The sequence below is a fragment of the Molothrus ater genome, chromosome 28, assembly GCF_012460135.2.
Source record: "Molothrus ater isolate BHLD 08-10-18 breed brown headed cowbird chromosome 28, BPBGC_Mater_1.1, whole genome shotgun sequence".
NCBI lineage: Eukaryota > Metazoa > Chordata > Aves > Passeriformes > Icteridae > Molothrus > Molothrus ater.
The window spans coordinates 5,267,557-5,288,298 of NC_050505.2; the positions used below are offsets into that span (position 1 = coordinate 5,267,557).

General features: G+C 64.8%; 1 protein-coding gene across 7 annotated transcripts; it reads right to left on the reverse strand.

The window, feature by feature from the left end:
• Nucleotides 1-95: 95 nt before the first annotated feature.
• Nucleotides 96-19,323, reverse strand: CAMK2B (calcium/calmodulin dependent protein kinase II beta). Of its 7 annotated transcripts, none has more exons than XM_036396761.1 (21): nt 19,191-19,323; nt 16,497-16,591; nt 14,668-14,727; nt 14,457-14,511; nt 14,303-14,368; nt 12,277-12,349; nt 11,419-11,521; nt 11,021-11,104; nt 10,542-10,636; nt 10,186-10,308; nt 10,021-10,104; nt 9,486-9,528; nt 8,969-9,043; nt 6,500-6,537; nt 6,349-6,420; nt 4,827-4,871; nt 4,558-4,606; nt 2,376-2,451; nt 2,190-2,284; nt 1,616-1,850; nt 96-1,550 (listed from the first exon to the last, which is right to left on the reverse strand). In XM_036396761.1, the coding sequence occupies exons 1-20, from the start codon at nt 19,253-19,255 to the stop codon at nt 1,618-1,620; spliced, it is 1,629 nt and encodes a 542-aa protein (XP_036252654.1). In that variant the 5' UTR covers nt 19,256-19,323; the 3' UTR covers nt 96-1,550; nt 1,616-1,617. The 7 variants fall into 7 exon arrangements, with proteins under 7 accessions (XP_036252654.1, XP_036252652.1, XP_036252658.1 ...); XM_036396759.1 differs by having other exon boundaries at nt 6,500-6,540; XM_036396765.1 differs by lacking the exon at nt 8,969-9,043.
• Nucleotides 19,324-20,742: the final 1,419 nt, after the last annotated feature.

A 20,742-nucleotide genomic window follows, 5' to 3' on the forward strand; every position in this document is an offset into this window, starting at 1 on the left:
CGTCCCGGGTGGGGTTTCAGACAGACACGGCCTGGGCACCCCAGCAGGGGTGGATGCACCTGGCCTTCCCTCTCCACTTCTCACTTTAAGGATCATTGGTTTTTCCTCATAATTTATTTGCAGTTTTCCCGAGACAAAAACGAAATCAGAGTCATCTTTTACACTTACAAGGCTCAGAAAGAAAAGACAAAGGGTTTTTTTTTGGGGGGAGGGGCATGGGGGGGGATATGCTTGGGAGGGGGAGACAGAAAAAGAATGAGAGAAAAGGGGAGGAAGGAGAAAAATTTGGCAACGATCCACCAGCATTCATGGGACAGGAACAGCTCAGCTCCTCAACATACAGCGTTAGCGCCCGAGGGTTGCTCTCGCGCAAAGGGCATGCAGAGAAATCATCAGAATAATTAAAAAATAATTAATATCCCCCGCCCGCCCCACCCCGCCCCCTCCCCCCAGCCAAAACCAGCCCTCAGCGTGGTGGGGATGCCCTGGGGAACGGTGGGGAGTGCCCGGGGTGGATGGAGCCTCCCCGGGCCGGGGGGCCGGGGGTGCCGGGTCCCCCGGGCGCTGGCCGTGGGAGGGGGGTGCAGGGTGTGCTGCCGGTGCCCCCGTGCTGGGGGGCCCGGCGGAGCAGCCTGTGCCCCCTAAGAGACCCATTCTCTTAGTCTAAAGTGCTTTCGATGCTGCGTCAGTGCTGGCTGGATCGTCCTGAGCCCCCCACCCCAACCCCACACCCCCAGCTGCCCTCTGCCCCCCGACTGGCACCCACAGCCCCCTGCCAGCACCCCGGGCTGGCACCTGCGACCGGGGTGCTGGGGTGGGGATCAGCGGGCCGGGGACACGGGGGTGCCACTGGAGGAGCCTCCCCAAGGCAGCCTCGCGTTCCCCGCGCAGCAGCAGCGCCCAGGGTCAGCCTCGGGCCCCACGGGCAGCGCTCCCAGGGCAGGCACTGGGCTGGGCTGGAGGGGAGAGAGTCTCTGCGTGTCCCCCCCACCTCACTCACCCCCTGGCAGCCCCCTGGTGCTGGGGACCCCCGTGGGAATTCAAAAATAAATAGCTCTCTCTATGTACAGGGGCTGGGGCAGGACAGAGCAAAGCGGAGCCCAAAGAACAACATCCACCACCAGCGACAGCAACACGCCACGAGCACAGCCGGGAGGGGGGCCGGGACCCCCCTTCCCCCCCAGCAGAGACGGGCCAAGGGGGGGGGCTGAGCCCCCCAGCGCCCTTGCCTGTGGCCGAGCGGCTGGGTCGGGTTTGGGGGTGTGGGTGGGGTTGGGGATTGGGGTTGGGTTTTCCCCCTTTTTTTTTTTTCTTTTTCTTTTTTTTTTTTTGTGTGGTCTTCATAATTTTGGCTTTTTTTTTTTTTTTTTTTTTTTTTTTTTGTCTTTTTGTCTTTTTGTTTTCTGCAAACACAGGCACCGGAGGGGGGAGCGGGGCTGGGGTAGGGGGGACAGGCATGCGGACGCGTGCTCGGGGGGCCGCAGCTCCGGCTGCCATCGGCTCCCATCGCCGTCTCCATCGGGCTGGAACCAGGACAGCCACCGCCAGCTCTGCGGGGACACCGCGGTGAGCCACGGCCGCGGCTCCGCGTGCCCCTGCCCCGAGCCCGGCTCACCTTCACTGCAGCGGGGCCACCGGGGCCCCCGAGCCGTGGAAGTGCACGTTCTGCCACTTGCCGTCGCGGCGGTGCCACACGCGCGTCTCCTCGGACTGGCTGGTGCGGGGCCGGCCCTGCCCATCGATGTACTGCGTCAGGCGGATGTAGGCGATGCACGCCGCGTCCTCCCCGATAACGTGAACGTGCGGGTTCAGGATGGTCGTGTGGATCGGCTTGTTGTTCTTGGAGAGCACTGCGGGGCAGCCAGGACAGTGGGGCTGGCACCGGCACCAGAACCGGCATGGAACGGGCAGGGATAGGACAGGGATGGGGACAGAATGGGCAGGGAACAGGCAGGGGAACGGGCAGGGATGGGGACAGAGAAGGGGCAGGGATGGGGACAGAGAATGGGGACAGGGAAGGTGCAGGGATGGGGACAGCGCAAGCAGACAGATGGCCCAGCAAGAGAGGTGACCAGGATGGGCAGGCAGTGGGCAAGAGACAGGGGACAGTGAAGGAGGCAGGAGGGATCAGGATGGGCTGGACGGGGCAGGTGAGACAGGCAGGTGGCACGGGCAGCTCGGGTACTCACAGTTCTCGAAATAGAAGCGGTGGAAATCCATCCCCTCCACCAGGTTGCCCAGTGCCTCGGGCTCAAAGGAGGTGAGCCCCGGGTCGCAGATCTTCCTGCAGGCGGCAGGTGAGAGTGGCCCCGCCCGGCTCCACCCCAGCCGGCCCCACCCCGCCTGGCCCCGCCCCCAGGCCCCGCCCCACTCACGCGTAGGCCTCGAAGTCGCCGTTGTTGACGGCCTCGATGAGCTGCTCCGTGATCTTGATGATCTCCTGCTTGCGGGCTGGGGGCACGCCACTGTCACCGCCACGCCCCAGCCCCGGTGACACCGTCAGGGGAGGGGGGGCGGTGGGGTGGACATGGGACATGAGGGGAGGCTTGGGGACAGACACAGGGACAGACAGACAGACCTTGGGGGCAGAAAAACCTCGGGGACAGACAGACAGACCATAGGGATGGACCATGGGGACAAACACAGGGACCTTAGGGACAGACAGACCGACCATGAGGGCAGACAACACAGACCACAGGGACCTCGAGGACAGACACAGAAACTATGGGGACAGACAGACACCCCTTGGGGACAGATAGGGACCACTGTGCTCCCAGGACCCCCACAGCTCTGCCACACTCATTGCCAGCCCAGTGCCCTCCCAGCATGCTCAAGCATCCCAGCGCCTGCTCAGCCTGTCCCAGTAGTTTCAAGAGCCTCCCAGCATTGCTCCTTCAAGTCCCAGTACATCCCAGTGCCGTTCTGGCACATCCCAGCACAGCCAGTTCCATACTGGTGTTTCCCAGTGCCATCCCACTGTGTCTCAGTGCCATTCCAGTGCATCCCAGTACCCTCCCAGTTCCATACAAGTGCATCCTGATACATCCCAGTGCAATTCTAGTGCATCTCAGAGCTGCTCGTGTGCTCTGATGCTTCCCAGTGCATCCCAGTGCCAGCCCAGTGCATTCCAATACACCCCAGTTCAATCCTACCGAATTCCAGTGACAGCCCAGTACACTCTAGTACATTCCAGTATCCCCCAGTCCCATCCCACTGTCACTCCAGTGCCTCTCAATTAATCTTAGTACCATTCCACTGTATCCCAGTGCTCCCCAGTCCATTCTTTTGTAACCCTAATGTGCTCCAACCACTTCGGTGCCACTCCACTACCTCCCAGTTCGTCCCAGTGCATCTCAACATCACTCCTGTGCCCTCCTAGTGCATCCCAGTGCCACCTCTGTGCATTCCAACATTGCCCATTTCCATCCCAGTATGTCCCAGTACACTCCAGTTTGTGTCAGCGACTTCTCACCACATCTCAGTGCCAACGTTCTGTGTCTCACTGCTATTCCAGGGCATCCCAGTACAGCCCAGTTCTACCCAGAGCACCTCCTGCTACCATCCCAGTATGTCCCAGTATCATTGCAGTGCATCCTGATGCCATCCCAGTGCCTTTTCAACTAACCCCAGCTGCCATTCCAGGGCCATTCCAGCGTGTCCCAATCTATCCCATTTCCATCCAAGTGCACCCCATCGCCTCCCAGTACCCTCCCAGTGCACCCCAGCATGCTCCCAGTGTATCCTGGTGCCATCTCAATGAATCTGGTGTCAGCCCAGATCAATTCCAGTGAGTTTGAACACTCCCAGTGCATTCTAGAAATGTCCCGGTGCCATCCCAATGGATCCTGTTGCCATCCCAAATCCCACCCAGTGCATTCCAGGGCTGCCCCAGCACATCACAGTGCACCAACTGCATCTTGGTGCCATGCCAGTCCACCCCAGTTCATCCCAGTGCAATCCAAGGCATCCTGGTGCCAATGCATCCCAACTCTATTCAATGCATTCCATCCAGCACGCTCCCAGTGCATCCTGGTGCCATCCCAGTGCATTCCAGTGCCATCCCAGTGCATCCCATCACCGTCCCAGTGTATCCCAGTGCCATTCCAGTGCATCCTGGTGCCATCCCAGCTCCATCCGATGATTTCAGTGCTGCTCCAGTGCATCCCAGTGAACCAAGTGCATCCTGGTGCTATGCCAGTGCCATCCCAATGCATTCCAGTGCACCCAGTGCATCTTAGTGCCATCCCAGCACATCCCAGCTCCACCCCAGTGCATTCTAGCACATTCCCAGTGCATCCCAATGCATCCTAGTGCCATCCTAGTGCATTCCACAACTGTCCAGCACAGTGCCATCCCACAGTGCATCCCACAGGTCATCCCAGTACCATTCCAGTGCACCCCAATGCATACTGGTCCCCCCTAGCACCACCCCAGTGCATTCCAAGACCCTCCCAGTGCATCCCAGTGCCATTCCAGTGCAACCCAGTGCATCCTAGCACCACCCCAGCTCGCTCCCAGTGCACCCCAGTGCAGCCCAGCCGCCCCCACGCCCGTCACCTTTGGTGTCCTCGTCCTCGATGGTGGTGTTGGTGCTGTCGGAGGACTCCTGCTCGCGGGGCGGCGGCGGTGGGGGGGAGACACAAACAGGGGGTCAGAGCTGGCCCCAGGGGGCACGGGGAGGGGGGACGAGCCCGGGGGGGCTCGGCAGGACCCCGGCGGGGCCGGACGGCGCGGGGGGACCCCGCTGCCCCCACAGCCCCCGCGCTCCTGGCACCCCCCCGGCCATGGCTGATGCGGGGGATGGAGGCGAGGGCGGGCAGCGGTACCTTGGCGCCGTCCCCGGGGTTATGGATTACGGTACTTTGAGGCTCCTACAGGAGAAGGGAGAGAGACAGGCGGGGTGGGGGAAGCGAGAGCCCGGAGGGGACAACGAGGGGGGACGACGGATTGAGCAGCACGTGGACAGGGGCGAGGAGAGAGACCCAGACCGGGTTTGGGAAGGGGATAGAGAGGGGGGAGAGAAGCAGAGAGTCATTAGTCCAGCAAAGCCAAATGGTTTAATTCACAGACATGGAGGGGGAAGAGAGGGGGGAAAGAGGTGGGCAGAGCTGGGGGAGAGACACAGTGAGGCCAAAAAGATGGGCTGGGCTGGGCTGGGGGGCAGCTCCTTGCCCCTGTCCTGCATCCCAGTGCCCAGGGGCTCCACTCACCGTGCAGCTGAGCACCCTGGGCATCCCCGTGCCTGAATCCCAACCATCCTGCCGCCTGCATCCCGAGCACTGCCCATGTCCTTGTGCATCCCTCGGCTGGCACCCAGACTACTGCTGTGCCTGCATCGCAACTATCCCACTGCCTGCATCCCAACTGTCCCTGTCTGCATTCTGAGCACCCTTGGCTTGCATCCCAACCATCCCTGTGTCTGCATCCTGAGCATCTCAGTGCCCACATCCTGACCACCCCCATCCACAGCTTCCTGCTGCCCATCCCACCCTCAGTGTGTGGGCAGGCACCCCTTTCTCCATATCCTGCACTCACTGACCAGCCAGGCACCCCTTCCCCAGTGCACGGCAATCTGTGCCAGCTGGGCAGCACCCTGCCTGTATCCTGCCCTCATGGTTCCATGCCCTTGTGCCATAAAGGTCACAATGTGCACACCTGCACCCACATCCCGCACCTACCTTGCTGTTGGCATTGCCACAGCACCCCCAAATCCTGCACCTGCTGCTCCAGACAGCCATGCCTTTACTCTACTGTGCCAGCTGGGCAGTCCCGTGTCTGGATCCAGCACTTACCTCACCTGCGAGGTCACAGTCAGCAGCCCCATCCTTGTGACCTGCACCTGCCTTGCCACTGGCACTGCAGGGCGTCCCCACCCCCTGCCCTCCACCCACCTGTCCATCTGTGTCACCAGGCTGTGCCTTGTCCCCATTATGGGGCATCTGTGCCCGTACCCTGCACCCACCTTGTCCCCATCCTCATGTCCTGCACCCACCTTGCTGTCCCCACGTCACAGGACACCCTCACGCCCTCATCCTGCACCCACCTTGCTGTGCCCATGGCAGGAACATCTCTGTGTCCGTGTCCTGGACCTACCTTGTCCCTGCATGGGACACCTGCATGAGCGTGTCCTCAGCCATGCCACTGTCCCCACGGCTGAGGGGGACACGGGGCTGTCCCTTCACCCACCTGCTCTGTGCGGCGGGGTCCCCCTGTGCCCCCGTCCTGCACACCCCTCTCCATCCTCGGGACACCCCCTCCCCAGGAGCAGACGATGGGATGGGATGGGATGGGCTGTGGGATGGATCCCATGGGATGGGGGATTTGGGGTGCAGGGTGGGGGGCACCTACCAGAGCGGTGGGCGGGAGGGTCCCCTTGGGGCTGGTGACGCCAGCGCTGCCTTTGGTGCTGTTGGTCTGGGGCTGCAGGAGACAGATGGGGGGCTCAGTGCCATGGGGGAAGGAGCCCCCCCGGGCCCCCCCGGCCCCTCGGGCCCCTCACCTTGACGCCGTCCGCCTTCTTGTTCAGTAAGCTCTTAGCTGCTGCGGGGGGAGACAGCGTCAGTGCCCCCCTGCACGAGGGGCACTGCAGATCCCCCAGACCCAGAGTCCTCCCGGCCACCCCGCCTGATCCCACCCAGGTGCTGGCAGCACCTGCCCCCCAGTACCACAGAGGGGGAACACACCAGGAAGGTGCTGTCCCCAGCCTGGGGGAGGTCCCCATTTTAGAGGGGTGGTCCCCATGCAGGGAGGGGTGTCCCCATTCTAAGGGGGCTCCATTTTGAGGGGTGTCCCCATGCTGGGGGTGTTCCCTTACAGGGGGGAGTCCCCATGCTGGGTGGGGTGTCCCCATGCTAGGGAATCCCCATTTTGGGGGGGTTCTCCATGCTGGGAGGGGTGTCCCCCACCTCCAGGTCCCCATCCTGGGGGAAGAGAGTGTCCCCACCCAGGGAGGGGCTTCCTGGGGGGTGTCCCCCTCCTAGTGGGAGGTTCCCAAACTCAGGGGGGTCCCCGAACTTGGGGGGCTGTCCCCACCCTGGGAGGGATGTCCTCAACCTGTGGAGATCCCCATCCAGGCAGGGTGTCCCCATCCTGGAGGGAAGGGTCCCCAAACTCAGAGGGTCCTCAGACTGGGGGAAGGAGGTGCCCCCAACCTGAGGGGGGTCCCCATCCTGGTGGCCCCCACATGGGGGGGGCAGGGCTGGCTTACCTTGGAGAAATGCAGAGAGGAAAGCGAGAGAGAGGAGTGGGGAGGGGGGCAAGAGAGAAACGGGGAGGGGGGGAAGGAGGAAAAGGGGAAAAACATAAAAAAAGAACATAAAAAAGATGAGTTGAGTACAGGGGGCGGGGACAACCGCCTGTGCCCCCCCTGTCTCCCTGGAGGGGGACAAGGACGGGCACGGGTATGAGCATCTGTCACTGCTACCATGATCTCTGGCCAGTGGGGGAATGGGGTGTGACGGGGACATGGTGGGGCACAAGTGGTCGTGGGGGTGTGTGGAGGGCAGGGGGTGTCACCTCGAGCATCCTCGTCATCCCTCCACACTGAGGGACCCCTCCCCTGGCTGGCAGCACAAGCTGGGGGGAGATGTGTGGTGACAAGTCCAGTGACAGCAGGGTGGCACCCATCGGCACCAGAGGAGGGGGAGGTGACCCACACATCCCTCCCCGTGGCCCTGAGTCCCCTCAGGGGTCCCTAGCAGGGTGTCCCCAAGGGTCCCGGTCCCTCCTCTGAAAGCAGGCGGGCGCTGAGAGGTGGGGGTTTAAACCAGAGCCGAATTGGGGGGCGGGAGGGGGGGACCCCTGGCAGGGCAGCCCTGGGTGAGGGGGTGGTTTAAGACCCGCCGAGTGTTTCACGGCACCACAAACACTGGCTGCAGCTCTCAGAAGCTGTGGGGAGGCACATGCAGGGGGGCACATGCATCGGGGACATGCAGGGTGGGGACACATGCAGGGGGGGCACATGCGGGGTGGGGACGCAGGGGGGGCACGGGGGGACATGGGACATGCAGCCCATTTGCCCCCCGCTTCATGCACCGGTGTGCCCCCCCTGTGTGCATGGGGGGGTGGGAGCAGTGGGGAGGCTCAAAATCACCCCAAAATCATCCCCCCACCCCACTCCCCGTGTTCACCCAGATGTGGACTGGGGATGTCACCTGTGTGCACCCAGAGACATCACCAGTGTGCACCCGGGGATGTCACCTGTGTGCACCCGGGGATGTCACCTGTGTGCACCCGGGGATGTCACCTGTGCGCACCTGGGGATGGCACCAGTGTGCACCTGGGGATGGCACCAGTGCGCACCCGGGGATGTCACCTGTGCGCACCTGGGGATGTCACCTGTGCGCACCTGGGGATGGCACCAGTGTGCACCCGGGGATGTCACCTGTGCGCACCTGGGGATGTCACCTGTGCGCACCTGGGGATGGCACCAGTGTGCACCTGGGGATGCACCAGTGCGCACCCGGGGATGGCACCAGTGCGCACCCGGGGATGTCACCTGTGCGCACCTGGGGATGGCACCAGTGTGCACCCGGGGATGTCACCTGTGCGCACCTGGGGATGGCACCAGTGCGCACCCGGGGATGTCACCTGTGCGCACCTGGGGATGGCACTTGTGCGCACCTGGGGACGCCACCAGCGTGTCCCCTCCAGGTTCAGGCAGTCAGCAGCCCCGCTTTGGGGGTGGGGGCTGTTCAGGGACCTCTCCCCGGGGCCGGGTGCGGGGTGGCAGCAGGGGGACAGTGGCATCTCTTGGTGCCAGCAGGGAGGGAGAGGCTGCAGGGGCAGTGCAGGGGAGCCATGCATGCGCTCCGATTTCCGAGGAGGGCACCCGAAACCCGTTGGGGAGGTGGGAGGCAGGGAAGAGGACGGGCGGGAGAAGAGGGTGACGTGGGGATGAAGGGTCCGGGGACACACAGAGACCAAGCGGGGCCGGGGGGCCGGGGGGGCCCTTTGCGGACGCGTCTACCTTGTTCCACCAGCCCCAGCGGGGCCCCGGCAGCGGCCGCCGACATGGTGGGAGGAGCGGTGGTCTGTCTGCCCACTGCCGGAGGGCCGGAGAGAGAGAGAGGGAGCGGAGCTCCTGTTAGGGGGCGGCGGGGGCTGCGCCGGGACCCCCGCCCTCCCCCCGCCCAAGAGAGCTCTCGGGGCACCCGTCACCCCGGCCCCAGGCCTGGGGGGGCTGCGGTGTCCGTCCCCCTGCCCGTGTCGCCCCCGCGGCCAGCGGGGCGGGGGGGACACGCGGGGACCGGGCTCTACCTGCTGCCGTGTGTGCGTGGGGCGGGGGGCGCCGCCGGCCCCACCGTGGCTACCACATGCCCCGTCCTCACCGATGGGGAAAAAATGGGTGGGGGGGTTAAGGAAGGGAGGGGAGAAAGAGAGAAAGACAGCGAGATAGAGAGAGGGGGGCACCGGCCCGGGGGGGGGGGCGTGGAGGGGGGACTGCGGCCCCCGGCCCCCCCCGGCCAGGGGGAGCCCCCCCTTACCTGAGAAGTTCCTGGTGGCCAGCATGGTGGTGAGGATGGCACCCTGTGGGGAGGGACAGCGTGAGCCAGGAGAGGGGCTGGGGTGCGATGGGGTGGGCGAGATGGAGTGGGACAAATGAGTGATGGGATGGGGGTGGTACAGGGTGGGGCCCCCAGGACTGGGAATTGGGAACTGGGAACTGGGAAAGGGGTTTGCAGGACGAGGGGGCGGGATGGAGCCTCGGGAGCGGCAGTGGGACAGAGGGTGTGGGCTGGGGGGGCAGGCTAGAGCCAGGGCAGGGGGCAAGGGACAGGGCAGGGACAGGGTGGGACTGTGCCACACTGTGTGACACTGGGATGGGACCAAAGCCCAGAGCAGAGCACCAGGCACGCCAGAGTGGGGCTGCAACACCCCATGGAAGGGCACAGGAAGGCCCTGAGGGGTGCTGGGGCAGTGGGCAGGGAGGGTCCCACAGGAGAGCCCCACGGAGAGGCAGGGTGGTGCTGGGAGGATGAGCACTGCCCCCAGCCCACAGCTCCCCTGCAGCCCCCTCACCTTGAGCTTCCTCCGGGCGTTGAACTTTTTCAAGCACTCCACTGTCTCCTGCCTGTGCATCATGGAGGCCACGGTGGAGCGTTGCTGTGGGGACAGGGGGGTCAGCACCAGGTGCCAGGGGCACTGCCATGGGGGGTGCCACACTCGGGGGACCCCTGCACTTACGCAGACCCACGGGTGCTTGAGGGCCTCGTGGGCTGTGATGCGCTTGGCGGGGTTGATGGTCAGCATCTGGTTGATGAGGTTTTTGGCTTCGGGGGTGACCGTGTCCCACTCAGGTGAAGGGAACTGGGGGAGCACAGGGACACAGGGGTGGCAGCTGAGGAGGGGCGGCCCCACGGCGTCCGTGTCACTGCACATGCCCACACATCCCTACACATCCCCAGCCAGCACCAAAGACAAGCCCACAGCCACCCCGGGCTCTGCCTGCTGCAGATCAGCTGCAGGTCCCAGAAGGTTCCGGAATTAACAGGCCCTGGCACTGGGCACTGGGCACTGGGCACTGGGCACTGGGCACTTACATCGTAGGCCCCAGCCTTGATCTGTTGGTAGAGTTTGTGCTGGTCCTCGTCCCAGAACGGCGGATATCCCACCAGCAGGATGTACAGGATGACCCCTGGGCCGGGGAGAGTGGGGTTAGGGGAGAGCAGGGACCCCAGACCACCCTGGCTCCCTCAAAGGTGTCCCCATGACAAAGCAATCATTCCACACGTGGGCTGTCCCTGTGCTGGTAGGATGGCACAGACAAGGGACAGTGTGGCACTGCCAGGCACATGGCACGGGATGGCCCCAGGATGGGGTCAGAGCTGGAACAGGAACTGGGACCAGCACAGAAATGAGATGGGAAAGAGGCTGATACTAGGATGGGAATGGGATAAGACTGGAATGGAGCCTGGAAAGTGCCAGAATGGGAGTGGGATGAGGTCAGAAAGGGACTGGGCAGTGATGGGGCAGGGATTAGAATGGGATTGGGCAGGGACAGGCAGAGACTGGCTCTTACCACATGCCCAGATGTCCACGGGTTTGCCATAGGCCTCTTTGCGCAGCACCTCGGGGGACAGGTAGCCAGGTGTGCCTGCAAATCCTGGGACAGGGACAGAGAGAGCATGAGGTGAGCCACAGGTGAGCCACAGGGGGAGGGGACAAGGACAGGACACGGGACTGGGACGTGGGGCAGGGATGTGCTGGGCAGGGGTGGGCACAGGGCAGGATGCTGTGGGCACAGGGGCAGGGACACGGTGGGTTTGGGATAGGGCTGGGGTGGGCACAGGGGCAGACACAGCAGGAACAGAGCAGGGACTCAGGGGACATGCAGGGACACAGCAGACACAGCACAGGGGCCCAGAGCAGGACACGGTGGGCAGGGGCTGTGGGGGACAGGGGGACAACAGCACTCACCAAACCAGGCCTGCTGATCCCCCTGCACCTCGATGGCGAGGCCAAAGTCTGCCAGCTTCACTGCTGCCCCTTTGCACTTGCTGGCCAGGAGCAGGTTCTCAGGCTGCACAGTGGGCACCAGGCACGGGCAGCACGGGGCACAGACCGGGGGGGGACAGAGAGCAGGGATGCAGCAACTATAGAGGGACTTTACTGCTGCTATTGACCAGGTCCTGCCCCTCGGCTGGCTCTGTGCTGTGGGGCTGTGGCCGTGGGTGCCCTCTGCCAATGGCACCGCATGGCACAGCCCCATGGCCAGCTCAGGGTCTGCTTGTGTCTCACTGGCCTCGTCCCAGCATCCCCCCATGCCAGCATCCCCCCATGCCAGCATCCCTCTGTGTCCCACCATCCCCCTGTGTCCCATTGTCCCTGTGTCCCTCTGTCCCTCTGTGTCCCATTGTCCCTGTGTCCCTCTGTCCCTCTGTGTCCCATTGTCCCCCTGTGTCCCACCATCCCTCTGTGTTCCTCTGTCCCTCTGTGTCCCACCATCCCTCCTGTGTCCTGCCCTGCCCCCCAGCCAAGCTCCAGCTGCTCCCACCCCCGTGCCCCCATCCACCCCACAGCTCACACTCCCCCTGGGGCAATGGCAGCTGGGGGGCTGCACTGAGACCCCCTGAGCAGTGCAGAACTGTGACACAGCTGGGGGACATGTGTGCATCCCCAGGAAAGGTGGATGGGAGTGCTCCAAGCTGAGGGGGTCCCCAAAGCCCAGCAAGATCCCAGTGAGTCCCCAGAACCCACCAGGCCAGGGTACTCCCGGGTTGTGGGGACCCCAGGAACTGGGGAGGGAGATGGATGGGGGTGGGGGGACACACTTACCTTGAGGTCCCTGTGGACCACCCCCATCTGGTGACAGTGCAGGACAGCCTCCAGGATCTGCTGGATGCAGTGGCTGCGTGCAAATGGGAGGGGGTCAGAGGTACGCTGCCCCCCACCTGCCTCACACCCTGTGCACCACCTGCACCCCCAAACCAGCCCCTGTCCCTCTGCACCCGGGGGAACTGACAAAAACGAGTGGTGACCTTGGATTAGTGTGCATGAGAACCCCTCTGCACCCCTGCCAGGGGCTCAGCCCCAGGGCATCACCCCTGGGGGGCTCCTGGGGCATCGCCCTGGGGGCGTCACACAGAGGGGTTACCCCTGGGGAGAGCCCCACCTGGGGTGCCTCATTGCCTAGGGGACACCTCTGGGGATGCCACAGCCTGAGGAGGGGTCATCCCTGAGCGTGTCACTGCTTTCTGGGGGCATATCCCTGTCTGGGAGTCATCCCTTGGTGTCACCCCCGGGGTGTCATCCCAGGGATGTCACTCCAAGGGGGTCACTGAGTGGGGTCACACCTGTGGGATCATCCCAGGGGGTCACTGCTTGGGGGTCACTGCCTGGGGTCACCCCTCAGCGCCCACCAGGTGAGCTCCACCCGTGGCACAGAGCCACGGGGGACACCCCAGTGTGTTTTTGTGCCCCCTCCCGTCCCCCACGGGAGCCCCCCGTCCCTGCTGCCGCCCAGACACGGGGGTCCCCCAGACAGGACTCACGGGGAAGGGGATGGGGGGGCGGATGGAGACGAGACAAGAAAGAAAGAGGGAAGGAGCGAAGGGATGAGAGCCTGAAATGGGGGTGAAGGGGGGCCCCGCTAGCTGGGGGAGCGGGGGCACTGGGGGGGCAACCTCCCTGTGAGGGTGGGGCAAAAAAAGGGGGGTCAGGGAGAAAAAAGAGTGAGGAGAAAGGCCCAGAGCAGAGCGGGGTCCTGAGGAGCGGAGGGGGCCGGGAAGCGGGGGCAGCGCGGGCAGGGGCAGCGAGGGGGAAATGGCCCCCCCGGCCCCCCCCAGATACTGACCTGCGGCTCCCTCTGCTCAGGGGCAAAGTGATGGGTGGGAGGAACGCGGGCAAAGAGCTCATGGACACAGTGACTGCAAAACAGAACGGGGGGCGGGCGGGGGCGGGAGGGAGGGTTAGGGGTGGGAGGGGGCAGGGGACGGGGCAGGAGAGGGCAAAGGGGGTGGGAGGGGGCGGGATGGGGTGAGGGTGTGCAGGATGGAGGGGCAGGGGTGGGAGACGGGGGCGGGATGGGGTCAGGATGGGGTAAAGGGGGTGGGAATGGGGGCAGGTTGGCGGTGGGGGATGAGGTAAAGGGGTGGGGGCAAGAAGTGGGGTAGAGGTGTGGGGACAGGTTGGGGGTAGAGGGGTGGGAGAAAGAGGCAGGAGAGGGGCATGGGAGGATAGGAGGCATTTCGGGGGCAAGGACGGGTGTGGGAGGCAAAACAGAGGGCAAGGGCCAGGGGGGCAGCGAGCGGAGGGCAGCGGTGGGACGGACGGACACACAGATGGACACACGGACACGCACAGAGCCCGAGCAACGAGTGATGGGAGACGAGAGGGACAGAGGGATGGGGGGAATGGATGGAGGAGGTGAGGGGCACGAGGGGCACGGGGACGGGGGGGGCGGAGATGGGGGGAACGAGAGAGGGGGAGAAACAAATGTTGTGAAAGCCCAGAGACCACGGGGGGGGCACACGGCGGCACACAGGGCACAGGGGGCTGGCACAGCACCGAGGGGCCCGGGGGCCCCCACCTGCCACCAGCCCCCCCAGCACAGGGCATGGCAGTGCCGGGACTCAGCGGCAGAGGGGGGAGCACGGCGGGGGATGTGGAATATGGGGGTGCCCCAGCTGGGGGCCCCACCCCACCCAGCACAGGATGGAGGGGCTGCAATAACAGAGGGGCCGAGGGGGTGCACCCCCTGCCTGCCTGGCTGAGCTGCCCCATCCCTGCAGGGGCACAGGGCACAGGGCAGGGTGGCTGGGGGTGCCCAGGGCTTTGGGGTGCACAGGGGGGGAAGGCTCACCTGGCATCAGCCTCACTGTAGTACTCCCGCGCCACGATGTCCTCAAAGAGCTCGCCGCCTGTCACCCTGAAACACAGCCAGGCCCCACATCAGCCCGAGAGACCCCAGGATCCCCTGAGCCCTCCCAAAGCTCTGGGAGCCTCCTGCCACTCACAGGTCAAAGACGAGGTAATGGAACCCCTCCTCGGAGATGCTGTCGTGGAGCCGCACTGTGAGGACCAGATGGGGACAGGGACAGGCTCAGCCTCAGCCCGCCACCGAACCCTGGCTCCCTCTCCCAGCCACTGCAGGTGTCCCTCGGGGTGTCCCTGGGTGTCCCCAGGCAGGTCCCCAGGGGTGACACCCCCCTGTCCCCGGTCACTCACCGATGTTGGAGTGCTTGAGCAGCCGGCAGATCCGCGCCTCGCGCTCCAGCTTCTGGTGGTCTGGGGGGGCACAGGTCAGGGGGGGCACCTGCCTGGCCCTGCAGCCCCCTCACCTGCCCTGCCCTGCACCCCCCTCACCTCAGCTGTCCCCAGCCCAACCCCAGCGAGAGCAGCCCAAGATGCCCCTGAGGGAGCCAGGTGGCTCTGTGGCTGTGCAGGTATGCACTGGGGGCAGGGCTGGGGGCTGCACCTGTGGGCTTGTGCACGTGTGCCTGGGTGTGCACTTGTGCAGGTGTGTACAGGTTTGCACGTATGGGTGGGGTGTGCATGTGGATACAGGCACGCACACGCTGCAGGTGTGCACAGGTGTGCACAGGTGTGCATATTCACGTGTGGGCCCGTGTGTGGGGCTGTGCATGCCTGTACACAGGTACAGATGGGAGTGCACATGTGTGCAAGCACCTGTGGCTGTAGCTTTGTGTGGGTGTGCAGGTGTGGTGGGTATCCACGTGCATACACGTGAGTGTGCCTGTGTGTGGCTGTACCTGTGTGTACCTCTGTGTGCAGCCATACAGCTCCGTGGCTGTACCTGTGTGTACAGGTGTACATGTGTGTGTGTGTGTGTGTGGCTGCACCGTGTGCATCACTGTACCTGTGTTTGTACGGGATGTGGAGCATGCAGCTGTTCCCCTGTGCGTGGTGGTTCCTGCATGGGCAGGTGTGTGCAGGTGTGCAGATGTGTGTGTGTGTGCCTGCAACAGCCACTGTATGAGTGCACACGTGTAGCTGTGTGTGCAGCTGCACCTCTGGGTGTGTCTGCACTCAAGGGGACACAGACACGTGCACAGATGTGCATGCAGCTCACACACAGCTCACACCAACATGAGTGTTTGCACCACCCCACTCACTGCCCACACACACACACACACGTGTGCACTGCTCCACTCACTGCTCACACCTGTGCACCCAGCTCACACACACGTGTGCAAACACAGAACACTCACACCCCCCCTGTGCCACTCAGTGCTGCCTCTTATCCAAGTGCACACCCTAAACCTCCACACCCCCACACGCTGTCACACATCCCACACCTGCAAACACCTGCACACACCTGCACACCCCCACTGCTGAGCTGTGAGCACACCCCACCCCACAGGCACCCACTCTGCTCACAGATGTGCACACACAGCAGTGCCCACCCTCGTGTGCAAGCACACACTCACACACTGTTGACATGCGCACACCTGCCTGCACACCAAGCACACACACTCAGCCACGGCCCATGTGTGCACACCCACACCAAGGACACACACCTGTGCACACACACTCAGGTACCCCCACTGCTCATTGTGCACACCCACCATCACACACAACCCCATGTAGACACATCTGTGCACACACAGCTCATACCTGCACACACACAAGGCTCACACCTGTGCGTGCACACCCTCCTCCCCATCCACTTACACCTGTGCACCTGCAGGACACCCATACCTTAGGGACAGGTGACATTCTGAGGGGCCCCGGGGGAGACAGCAGGGGGATAATGGGGATGGACAGGGCCAGACCCCACCCCAGAGCATTCACCCCTCCCTCCCACCAGCACCACTGGGGTCACAGCTGTCACACCTGCCATGGGCACCACAGGTAGCCTGGCTGTCGTGACACCAGGGGTATCAGAGGTGGAAGAGGTGCCATGGGCACCAGGGGTATCAGAGGTGTCACAGGAGTCACGGGTGCCATGGGGCCATGCCAGGCACCTGGCCTGTCTGGGAGTCCCCCCGGGTGGCAGAGGCGTGCTGGCAGTCCCAGGCTCCCGGGGGTCCTACCTCTGGCTGAGAGCTTTTTGGTGTTGATGATCTTGGCAGCGTACTCATGGCCAGTGCAGAGCTTGACGCAGCGCCGGACGACCGAGAAGGCTCCCCTGGGGAGGGCCAGGCTCAGCACGGCCCCGAGCGCCGGGGGGGCTTGGGGGCGCCCCCACCGTGACTCAGCACCCGGGTCGGGGGGCTGCACCCGCCGTGACTCAGCACCGGGGGGTGAACCCCGGCACGGGGGTGGCAGGGAGGGCCCTGACACACGGGGCCCTGCTGGGGGGGCGCTGGGGGGGCACCGGGGGTGGCTTTGGGAAGGAAGGGGGGCTCGGTGCCACGCAGCATCGCGGGAGGGGGGGTCGCAGGAAGGATCCAGCACCGGCAGCTCGTTGCCATGGGAACAGTGGGTGGCCCGGATGGCAGCAGTGGCCGTGGTGGTGGCGATGGTAATGATGGTAGTGGCAGTGACAGCAGTGACAGCGGTGGTGGTGGCAGGGGGGCACAGGACCCAGCTCTGAGTATGGGGAGCTGGCAGCCACCAGCTGTCCCCCCCAGGGACAGGGACAGAGATGGGAAAAGCAGGGTCGTGCCTGTGCCAGATCGAAGCACTGGCAGCCCCTTCAGGTGCCATCAGCTCCTGTCCCCCTTCCAGGACCTGTGTCCCTGCACATCCCCTGCCTGTCCCTTGCTGGGGGGGCCAAGGCAGCCTCAGGGCACTCAGAGGAGATCCCCGGGAAGGATGGGGACATGGCTGGGACCAGCACCACCCCAGGCCTGCCACGGAGAGGGAGCCGTGTGGGACGTGTGCCCTGGGAGGGGAGCAGGGCCTGGGTGTCCCCTGCCACTGCCCCATGTCCCCAGGCCCCACAGGCCCCATGCTGGCCAAAACAGGAGGATGCTCTCACCACCAGGGGAAAAGTGGGGGCTCCCAGGGCCCTGACCCCTCCCTTCCCCACGTGGCCCCCAGGACAGGGGACACAGTGGGTGCCAGTCCCTGAGGGGGGGCACACTGTCCTGGCCCAAGCCGTGCCTCAGTTTCCCCCCAGCGAGAGCAATACCCCCCTCCCCACCCCCATGAGGGGGGGACACATGCGCGATGGCTGGCAGGCTACACCGAGAGATGGGAAGGGGGAAACAGGACCACGTTGCCATGGCAACCAGGATGGGCTGGATTTTGGGCAGACCGAGAGAACAGCCCCCGATTGGCACCATGTTCCCCCTGCTGGCACCCCCAAAGGGACTACAGCCACCCCTGCAAAACGTTCCCCCATCTAGGGAGGGGGTGCACCCCCCTCACAAAGGGTCTGACCCCCTCCCTGCTCCCCTCATTTTGCTCCTAGCCAATCCCTGCCCGTGGATGGGGGGGAAAACTGCATCCCCATGGCCCTGGGGGCAAATGAACCCCCCAAAACAGCTCCTCTCCAGCTCCCCACAACACCCACCCGAGGGGGGCACGATGGGGGGCACAGCCGGGGGACCTGTTGGGATTCAGGGCAGCAGAGGGGCCCTGGGAGTCTTTGAGGCCTGGGGGGCCCAGGAGGGCTGGAGTCTGTAAGGACCCGAAGGGGGAGTGGATTTGGGGAGTTATATAAGGCCCAAAAGGGTCTAATAGGAGATGGGGGCAGTAGGGTCTTAAAGAACCAGGGGGGAGAGGGATGGGGGGGCAGGGGGGGTCTATGGAGATGGGGGAGGGCCTGTGGAAATGGAGGGGCTGGAGTGATGGGGAAATCCATCAGGGTGAGGGGCAAAGGGGGTCCTGAAAAGGGAGATCTAAAAGGAGCAGGTGCCTATAAATACTCAAGGATGGAAAATTGGGGGGGGGGGCAAATGGGGGCTGTAAGGACTAGGGAGGGGGGATTGGGGAGGGTGGAGGATTTTGAAGGGACTGGGGGGGCGATAAGGATTGAAGGGAGTGGGGGTTTGTAGGAGCTTTGGGGGGATCTGGAGGGATGGGGATCTATAAGGACCAGGGAGGGGGGGTCTGTAAGGATTGGGGGGGGGGCTCTGTGAGAATGGGGGCAAAGGGGCTTTAAGGACTGAGGGGGTCTGCAGGAGGCAGGGGCAGGATTAGGAGTGCTGGGGGAATCTGTAAAAATGGGGGGGGGGTTGAGGAGGAATTGGGGGGTCTGTCAGGATGGAGTGTCCATGGGGTCAAGGGCAGCTGTAAGGACTGAGTGGGTCTCCAGGGACAGGAGATTGGGAACTGCAGGGGATCTGGAGGAATGGAGGAGGGCTCTGGGGTGACCGGGGCTGGGGGATGAGGACAGATAGGGGAGCCTAAAGGGGAGGGTCCATAAGGATGGGCAGCAAGGGGGCTGCAGGGACCGGGGGGGCTACGGGGAGGGGGGCCCAGAGGAGCTGAGGGGTCCGGGCAGCCGGGGAGGGCTGGAAGGCCCCAGGAGGGGGGCGGTATAAGGGGTGGGGGCCATTGGGGGGGGCAGGGCCAATACCGGGGGGAGGGCAGTACCGGGGGGGGGGAGCTGGGCAGGGCCGGTCCCGGGGGGGGTGGGCTGGGGGGGGCCGGTCCCGGGGGGGGCGGGGGGGGCCAGTCCCGGGTGTCCCATCCCGGGGGGGGAGGAGGGGGGGGGGATGCGTCACGTCTGCACCGAGCGGCTCCCGGAGCCCCGGGCAGCGCCCCCCGCCCCCGCCGCGCCCCGGGGCCGGGGCCGGGGCCGGAGCCGGGGCCGGGGCCGGTGCCGCCGCCCTTACTTGCCGATCTCCTCGTAGAGCTGGTACTCGTCGGTGAAGCGGGTGCAGGGCACGGTGGTGGCCATGCTGCCGCCGCGGCGCGCCGCAATGAGCCGCCCCGGCACCGGCTCCGCTCGGCTCCGGCTCCGCCCGGCGCGGGGGGGCGGGGGGAGGCGCCGGGCCGGGGGAGGCTCCAGCCCGGGACAGCCCCCGCCGCCCCCCGCCCCGCCCGGGATCCCCCAGCCCCCTCCCGGGCACCCCCGCCGCGGAGCTGCCCCCGCACGCCGGGGGGATCCCCCCCGCTCTCCGCAAGGGCCCCGTAACCGGACCCCCCAACCCGGGACCCCTTTATCCCAAATTACCCCCGGGAGAGGGAGACCAAGCCCCCACCCCTAAAGGCCCCGTATCCAGACGCCCCTTCCCGGGAGTCCCCCCATAAATAACCCTGCGTCCAGACTGACGGATCCCCCCAAGGACCCCAAATCCACACTCATATCCACACTCCCCGCAATAGGACGCAGACCCAGACCCGTCTCAAGAATCTTCACAACCCCCCCCCAAAGGACCCCAAACCCGCACCCCCTCCGGATCTCATATTCTCCCCCTAAACAGCCCCAGTATCCAGATAACCTGCTCAAAGACCCCCATCCACGCCCTGCCTTCTCCCCCCTCGGGGAATCCCCCCTATTCCCCCCAATACCGAGCTCCCTCCTCCCGCGCCACTGTCACCCCAAACAACCCTGCCAGGCTCCAACCCCTCCCCGAGCACAACACCCGGCAGGGGTCGGGGCGGGACAGAATCACCCCCTGCCTCCCCCAAGGGCACCTTGAAGCCCCCCCGGTGTCGCAGCACAGTGCGGGGGTGGTTTTGCTGCGGGGGACACACAAGGGCCACCCTGGAGGGCAGCAGCCGCCGCAGGGCCGGGGGCAGCGGTGTCCCCCCGGCCCGGAGGGTGGGCGCGGGTGGGCGGCGGGCGGCTGGCGCTGCCGTTGCCATGGGGACCGCGGGTGGGCGGCGGGGGGCCGGGGGGGCCCGGTGAGCGCATCAGCACCGGGAGATGCCGGCACTGGGGTGGGTGACACCTCGGGGGTGGCATCCCCAAAGCACCCACCGTGTGAAACCTAGCCAGCTGTGGGGATCCCAGACCTACCCCCCTGCCCCACGGACACGAAAATCCAGCACTTCTCCCCAGGGATCTCACACCACACCCCGAGGAGTCCAAATCTAGCCCCCCTCCTCCTCGGGATCCCATATTCCAACACCCCCGCACCCATAAGTAACCCATAAATCCAGCCCTCCTTCGGGTATCCTACACCCAACCCCTCCCAGGGATGTCAGAATTCACTCCCTCCACCCCCAGGAGTCCTATATCCACATCCCGAAGGACCCCCAAATTCCACTCTCTCCCAGGAATCCCATATCCACCACAACACCCACCCCAGTGTCTGGAGCCCGTGCTGACAGACAGACAGACAGACACCCCGGGCTCAGTGTCCCCGTCCTTGTCCCTAAGCAAGGTGATGCTGGAGAATCGGGCACACTCATCTCCCCTGGTGGCACGGAGTCACTCAC

What these genes read in the sequence shown, in the direction of transcription:
- CAMK2B (XM_036396759.1), bottom strand. Translation starts at nt 19,255, where the DNA reads ATGGCCACCACCGTGCCCTGCACCCGCTTCACCGACGAGTACCAGCTC. An exon ending in ACGCCCGGAGGAAGCTCAAG is followed by an intron (nt 9,529 to 10,020) that starts GTGAGGGGGCTG and finishes CCCTCCCCACAG; the next exon opens with GGTGCCATCCTCACCACCAT. An exon ending in CGAGGACGAGGACACCAAAG is followed by an intron (nt 2,452 to 4,557) that starts GTGACGGGCGTG and finishes GCGTGCCCCCAG; the next exon opens with CCCGCAAGCAGGAGATCATC.